At 39.0% G+C, this 8,156-nt stretch overlaps 1 protein-coding gene across 1 annotated transcript; it reads left to right on the forward strand.

Annotated features, from left to right (window-relative positions):
• Positions 1-1,174: 1,174 nt before the first annotated feature.
• Positions 1,175-5,074, forward strand: LOC133548263 (mucin-2-like). Its single transcript, XM_061893580.1, has 4 exons — positions 1,175-1,185; positions 1,231-1,380; positions 1,456-1,560; positions 4,908-5,074. The coding sequence occupies exons 1-4, from the start codon at positions 1,175-1,177 to the stop codon at positions 5,044-5,046; spliced, it is 405 nt and encodes a 134-aa protein (XP_061749564.1). The 3' UTR covers positions 5,047-5,074.
• Positions 5,075-8,156: the final 3,082 nt, after the last annotated feature.

Raw genomic sequence — 8,156 nt, forward strand, 5'->3', positions numbered from 1 at the left:
GCTCGCGATCGACGTAATGGGCACCCCTGCTCTAGTGGGTGACTTTTCAAATGATGCTACATATTAGCAGCAATGCTACTTTTTGTAGCAACGCTTTTGCCCTACGTTGACAAATGACGGTTGTCTGTTCGACATATTCCCACTTGAAGCTGAACCACCGCCAGACGATGGACCCCTTGCTGTTTTTCTTGGGAGTTCATTCTTCCTTCTTTCTCTCGTATTGCCACTCACACCACTCCGCTAGCATCACACCTAACGTTACCGATGCTGCTACCTCTCTGCTCCGCGAGGGCGTATACGTATGTGACGTATAACGTGACGTATGTAAGAAGTTGCGCTTGGTGTCTGTAAGAAGGAGGCATGAGAAGGAGTGGGAATAGCCTGTAGTGTAATGCCAGCACTGTGTGAGAACGTATACTCCAATATCACCATATAGTTATTTTCTACATCGCACAGAGACAAACCCGCGATGTATCGAATATATATATATATAAAAGAAATACTTGAATTTTAGTGTTCATTTATATGCACATATACACACACATAACATTCATCTACTCATTGTTTAGTTAAGGGTTGAATTATCCATCCTTGTTCTATTTTATGTCACTATTTTTCTAACCATTTGCATGTACAGTAGATGGCAGTATTGTCCTGTTTAAGAGTGTCACAATATTGCTGTTTACAGCAGACGAACTGCTTTACGGCAGACGAAAATGTGACTGCTGTTGTTGTGTGTTGTTGCCGCGCTGGGAGGACGTTAATGAAACTGCCTAACAATAAACCCCACATAAGAAACCAAGAATTCGATCATTTTACAGTTATAACGTCATTGGGCAGGCACGCTGTTTATATTGTGGGAAAGCGGACGTGAAAACAGGCGGTCCTCACTCAGCTCCGCCTGAATTTCGGGAGATTTTCGGGAGAAAATTTGTCCCGGGAGGTTTTCGGGAGAGGGGCTGAATTTCGGGAGTCTCCCGGAAAATCCGGGAGGGTTTGCAAGTATGATTTTGTTGTTGCTAAGCAACACCCGGGGCAGAGACTTAATGGCTCACTTATTGAGTTCCAAACGTCGGTGTGCTGCTGATAAATGTCGATAGGGGACTTTTAACATGTGATGCAAAATGGCCGACATTTTTAAAAATGAGCTGGTTGTAATCTCCCTCTGGTCGTCATGGTTACCAGGTGTGGTTCCCCCCCCCCAAAGTAACGCCATCGTTCATTTTCCAGGTGTCCCACCACGCTGCCCGTGGCCACGCCCACTCGAGCGGCACGGTGTCGGCCATCTTGGTGTCGCTGCTGCTGGCGGGCGTGCTGGCGGGGCTGGCCTACTACGTCTTCAAGCACAAGACGGACGCCTTCCGCTTCCAGTACTTCAAAGTGAGACACTTTCACTCCCCTCCCCCGGTCGGCCGGATGGCGCTCTAACGACAAAACTCGCCCCGCTTTTGACAGAACGACGACGAGGACAATCCTGCTGGGGGTTCCAGCAAGCCTGCCCTGGTCTCCATCCCGAACCCTTTGTACAGCGGCTCCAGGGCCTTCGCCGAGCCCTTTGGGGTGAGTTGGCCAACCACAGCCTGACTGGTTTTTACCTGGATTTTACAAACAAATCCATGACCTCATGTCAAGTAAGCGATCTTTGACCAGGGTTTATACCATCCAACTTTATTTATCAAGCCTTTTGACAACAACCACGGTTAAAAACAAGGGGCTGTACACCAAATTAATTAATTAGATCAGGGGTCACCAACACGGTGCCCGTGGGCACCAGGTCGCCCGTAAGGACCAGATGAGTCGCCCGCTGGCCTGTTCTAAATAAAAATAGCTCAAATAGTAGCACTTACCAGTGAGCTGCCTCTATTTTTTAAATTGTATTTATTTACTAGCAAGCTGGTCTCGCTTTGCTCGGCATTTTTAATTCTAAGAGAGACAAAACTCAAATAGAATTTGAAAATCCAAGAAAATATTTTAAAGACTTGGTCTTCACTTGTTTAAATAAATTCATTTAATTTTTTTTACTTTGCTTCTTATAACTTTCAGAAGGACAATTTTAGAGAAAAATACAACCTTAAAAATTATTTTAGGATTTTTAAACACATATACCTTTTTACCTTTTACAAACCCTGTTTCCATATGAGTTGAGATATTGTGTTAGATGTAAATATAAACAGAATACAATGATTTGCAAATCCTTTTCAACCCATATTCAGTTGAATGCACTACAAAGACAAGATATTTGATGTTCAAACTCATAAACTTTATTTATTTTTTGCAAATAATAATTAACTTAGAATTTCATGGCTGCAACACGTGCCAAAGTAGTTGGGAAAGGGCATGTTCACCACTGTGTTACATCATCTTTTCTTTAAACAACACTCAATAAACGTTTGGGAACTGAGGAAACTAATTCAATCAATCAATCAATGTTTATATAGCCCTAAATCACTAGTGTCTCAAAGGGCTGCACAAACCACAACGACATCCTCTGTAGAGCCCACATAAGGGCAAGGAAAACTCACCTCAGTGGGACGTCGGTGACAGTGACAATGATGACTGAGAAACCTTGGAGAGGACCGCATATGTGGGCAATCCCCCCCCCCCACCCCCACCCCCATACCATCACAGATGCTGGCTTTTGAACTTTCCGCCTATAACAATCCGGATGGTTATTTTCCTCTTTGTTCTGGAGGACACCACGTCCTCTGTTTCCAAATATAATTTGAAATGTCGACTCGTCAGACCACAGAACACTTTTCCACTTTGCTTCAGTCCATCTTAGATGATCTTGGGCCCAGCCAAGCCGTCGGCGTTTCAGGATATTGTTGATAAATGGGTTTGGCTTTGCATAGTAGAGTTTTAACTTGCACTTACAGATGTAGCGACCAACTGTAGTTACTGACAGTGGTTTTATGAAGTGGTCCTGAGCCCATGTGGTGATATCCTTTACACATGATGTCGTTTTTTTTTATGCAGGGATTAAAAGTCTGTAATATCATCGCTTACGTGCAGGGATTTCTCCAGATTCTCTGAACTTTTTGATGATTTTACAGACCGTAGATGGTAAAATCCCTAAATTCCTTGCAATAGCTCGTTGAGAAATGTTGTTCTAAAACTGTTTGACAATTTGCTTACAAAGTGGTGACCCTCGCCCCATCCTTGTTTGTGAATGACTTAGCATTTCATTGAAGCTGCTTTTATACCTAATCATTGCACCCACCTGTTCGCAATTAGCCTGCACACCTGTGGGATGTTCCGTATAAGTGTTTGATGAGCATTCCTCAACTTTGACAGTATTATTGCCACTTTCCAGCACTTTAAAGGGGAACATTATCACAATTTCAAAAGGGTTAAAAACAATAAAAATCAGTTCCCAGTGACTTGTATTTTTTGAAGTTTTTTTCAAAATTTTACCGGTCTCGGAATATCCCTAAATAAAGCTTTAAAGTGCCTTATTTTCGGCTCTCTGCGAAGACACCGGCCATTTCCCTGTGACGTCACACAGTGCTGCCAATGTAAACAAACAATGGGAATACCACAGCAAGATATAGCGACATTAGCTCGGATTCAAACTCGGATTTCAGCGATTTAAGCCATTCAACAGATTACGCATGTATTTAAACGGATGGTTGGAGTATGAAAGTATTGAAGAAGAAACTGAAGCTATTGAGCGAATAGCTATTGACGCTATTCATAGCCATAGCATGGCCGAATAGCTGCGTTAGCATCGCCGGTAAAATGTGCGGACCAAACAATCAGGACTTTCGCATCTCGTGACACTGGAGCAACTTAAATCCGTCGATTGGTAAGTGTTTGTTTCGCATTAAATGTGGGTGGAAGGAAACGTAATATAGTTGCAAATGCATCTACAGGTTATCCATACATCTCTGTGCCATGTCTGCTTTAGCACCGCCGGTAAATAGCATGTTAGCATCGATTAGCGTAGCATGTTAGCATCGATTAGCTGGCAGTCAACATCAACAAAACTCACCTTTGTGATTTTGTTGACTTTATCGTTGCAAATGCATCTGCAGGTTATCCATACATCTCTGTGCCATGTCTGCCTTAGCATCGCCGTTAAAATGTGGAGACACTCTGGCACATTCAATGGGGGTCTGGTGGCAGACACTTTGGCATCTTCGGGCCAGTGGTGCAACTTGAATCCCTCCCTGTTAGTGTTGTTACACCCTCCGACAACACACCGACGAGGCATGATGTCTCCAAGGTTCCAAAAAATAGTCCAAAGAACGGAAAATAACAGCGCTGAGACCCGGTGTTTGTAATGTGTTGAAAATGAAAATGGTGGGGTGTTACCTCGGCGACGTCACATTCTGACGTCATCGCCTCCAGCGCGATAAACAGAAAGGCGTTTAATTCGCCAAAATTCACCCATTTAGAGTTCGGAAACCGGCTAAAAAAATAGATGGTCTTTTTTCTGCACCATCAAGGTATATATTGACGCTTACATAGGTCTGCTGATAATGTTCCCCTTTAAAGCTTTTTTTAGGGATATTCGGGGACCGATAAAATTTCGAAAAAAAACTTTAAAAAATCCAACAAGCCACTGGGAACTGATTTTTATTGTTTTTAACCCTTTTGAAATTGTGATAATGTTCCCCATTAAGTGACCCGCAACACCATTAAATGTGGTCTTTCACATCATTTAAAGTGGCATTTCCATGCCATTTAAAGTGAACCGTCACTTCATTTTTAAGTGGCCCTTCACATGACTTGAAGTGGGCAGCCATAATTGCGAGGTGACCCTCGGTAGATTGCATCATCACATCAATCATTGGCACATCGAATGCACTTTTCTTATCGAGTTACTGGAATTCTCAAAGGCTAAAAAAAATTTCCGGCTGACATTAAGAAGATCTCAGCTTCAATTCCAACTGTCCTTCCTGCAGGAGGCCAGTCAGGGACCGGAGCATGCCGAACCAGAAGAACCTCCAAAGATTCTGGACCTGGACCAGTAAAAACTGTAGTCGGTGTGGTGACTGGAATCCTGGTCTCCGACCAGCGACCAATCAAAGCAGGACAAAGTGATTGTCAATAAAGTTGCACTAATCTATCATTTCTCTCTAACCCTCCATGACTGCAAGGTGTCTCCTTCCTCCGGTCAGCTCCGTGGTGCGTCCAAGAGGTATTTCAAATCTGCATACACACCACCAAAACACACTCACACACAACAAAAATGCTTCTGCGTGACCGTTATTGTGAACGACTTTCACTGTCGTCGCTCGGGTTCCACTGACCACCAAGGAAGGACATCTCTTTTTCAGGTTTGACTCGTTAATTTTACTTTCAAGGAAGTCTTTTGTGCCGTCGCCGCTCCTGCTGCTCTTTGTTTCTGCTTCTCGTTCGCTGCTGCGGGCTCTTCTCCTCCTTCTGCCCCGATCTCTCCTCCTTCTCCCCTTTTACACATCATGAGGAGATGAGTTAATTGTGTCCCGGTGTGCGAGCCACGCACCTGATCTCGCTCGTAGCGTCTCTCCCGGCACAACCCGCCTCTCCGCTCAGCCGCATTCTCCGCCTCCTCGCCGCCATCTTGGGCCGGGCTCCAGCGTGGCCTGCCCCGCTGCTCGTTCGCCGGCTCCTCCTCTCCACAGTTATAAAAGTGCAAAGACAGTAAAACCTACCTTTGCGATTTCACTGACAGTTTTATTGCAAAGCCTTCTTCTCCGCACATTTTAATGTCCTCTGAAACCTGGCCTCTCTTTCCCCAAACAACGGGGAATTACCCATGTGACTGACGGATCATTGATGGCGAGGTTCATGACGCCAGACGTCCGCACGATTACGCAACCATTACAACCTCTGACACACACACACACACACACACACACACACACACACAAACACATTCTTGTACTTGCTACCTTCTTAAGACCTGAGAAAAATGCCTTCCTTTTTAGGACCAGCCTTTCTAGATATATGAAGATGTGTATTTCCAACATGAATAATACATACATACTATGCAAATATAAAAAAAGCTTGTTGTGAAAAATGATTTGGAATTTCACAAGAAAAACTTAGAATTTTGGCAGTATTATAATAAAAGTCGTAATTTTCCTCAAGGCAAGCCAACATTTTACAAGAAAAATTGAACATTTGTGCAACGTTATGATACAAGTTTGAATTTTACTTAATAACAGTCGCAATTTTACAAGAAAAGCTTAACATTTTGCAAATTTCATGAAAAGAGTCGTAATTTTACTCTACAAACGTCACAATTTATAAGAAAACTTGAACATTTTGGCAATATTGTAATAATAATCTGAATTTTACTTTGAAAAATTATGAAAAAAGTCATAATTTTTCTCAGAAAATGTAACTATTTTACAACAACAACAAAAATGGCAGTATTGTGATCAACGTTAGAATTTTATATGACAAATGTCACCATTTTGCAATAAAAAGTAATAATTTTACATGAAAAAAAAAGTCATTTTATGAGAAAATATTGCAATATTCCAAAAACAGGTAGAATATGTGAAATTGTTCCTAATTTTATTAGGTCACAATTTCACAAGAAAAACTTAACATTTTGGCAGTATTATAATAAAAGTCAAAAGTTTACAAGAAAAACTGAACATTTGTGCAATGTTATGATACAAGTTTGAATTTTACTTAATAACAGTCACAATTCTACAAGAAAAGCTTAACATTTTGCAAATTTAATGAAAAGAGTCATAATTTTACTCTACAAACGTCACAATTTATAAGAAAACTTGAACATTTTGGCAATATTGTAATAATAATCTGAATTTTACTTTGAAAAATTATGGAAAAAGTCATAATTTTTCTCAGAAAATGTCACTATTTTACAACAACAAAAATGGCAGTATTGTGATCAAAGTTAGAATTTTATATGACAAATGTCACCATTTTGCATTAAAAAGTAATAATTTTACATTACAAAAAAGTCATTTTACGAGAAAATATTGCAATATTCCAAAAACAGGTAGAATATGAGAAATTGTTCCCAATTTTATTAAGTCACTATTTCACAAGAAAAACTTAAAATTTTGGCAGTATTATAATAAAAGTCAAAAGTTTACAAGAAAAACTGAACCTTTGTGCAATATTATAATGAAAGTTGGAATTTTACTCGACAAATGTCACAATTTATGAGAAAACTTGAAAATGTTGGCAATATTGTTATAATAATCTGAATTTTACTTGGAAAATTATGAAAAAAGTCATAATTTTTCTCAGAAAATTTCACTTTTTTACAAGATCAACAACAAATTGGCAATATTGTGATCAAAGTCATAATTTTATGACAAATGTCAGCATTTTGCATTAAAAATGTATAATTTTACATAAAAAAAGTAATCATTTTACAAAAAAATATTACAATATTCCAGAAACATAAAGAATATGAGAAATTGTTCCCAATTTTATAAGAAGGTCACAATTTCCCAAGAAAAACTTCGAATTTTGGCAGTATTATAATAAAAGTCAAAATTTTACAAGAAAAACTGAACATTTGTGCAATATTATGATAAAAGTTGGAATTTTACTCAATAACAGTCGCAATTTTACAAGAAAAGCTTAACATTTTGGCAGTTTTATGAAAAGAGTTGTAATTTTACTCGACAAAAGTCCAAATTTTATAAGAAAACTTAAAAATTTTTTGGCAATATTGTAATAATCTGAATTTTACTTGGAAAAATTATGACAAGTCATAATTTTACTCAAAAAATGTCACTATTTTACAACAACACCAAAAAACTGACAATATTGTGATTAAAGTCAGAATTTTATATGACAAATGTCACCATTTTGCATTAAAAAGTAATAATTTTGCGTGAAAAAAGTCATAATTTTACGAGAAAATATTGCAATATTCCAGAAACAGGTAGAATATGAGAAATTGTTCCAAATTTTATAAGGTCACAATTTCCCAAGAAAAACTTCGAATTTTGGCAGTCTTATAATAAAAGTCAAAATTTTACAAGAAAAACTGAACATTTGTGCAAAATGATGATAAAAGTTGGAATTTTACTCAACAACAGTCGCAATTTTACAAGAAAAGCTTAACATGTTGGCAGTTTTATGAAAAGTCGTAATTTTACCCGACAAAAGTCACAATTTTATAACAAAATTGAAAAAAAAATGGAAATATTGTAATAATAACCTGAATTTTACTT

Source organism: Nerophis ophidion, linkage group LG02 (genome assembly GCF_033978795.1).
Source record: "Nerophis ophidion isolate RoL-2023_Sa linkage group LG02, RoL_Noph_v1.0, whole genome shotgun sequence".
Taxonomy (NCBI): Eukaryota; Metazoa; Chordata; class Actinopteri; order Syngnathiformes; family Syngnathidae; genus Nerophis; species Nerophis ophidion.

Excerpts from the sequence above, each read along its gene's own strand:
- LOC133548263 (XM_061893580.1), top strand. Across the intron at positions 1,381-1,455 it reads TCCGCTTCCAGTACTTCAAA|AACGACGACGAGGACAATCC; the intron begins GTGAGACACTTT and ends CGCTTTTGACAG. Across the intron at positions 1,561-4,907 it reads CCTTCGCCGAGCCCTTTGGG|GAGGCCAGTCAGGGACCGGA; the intron begins GTGAGTTGGCCA and ends TCCTTCCTGCAG.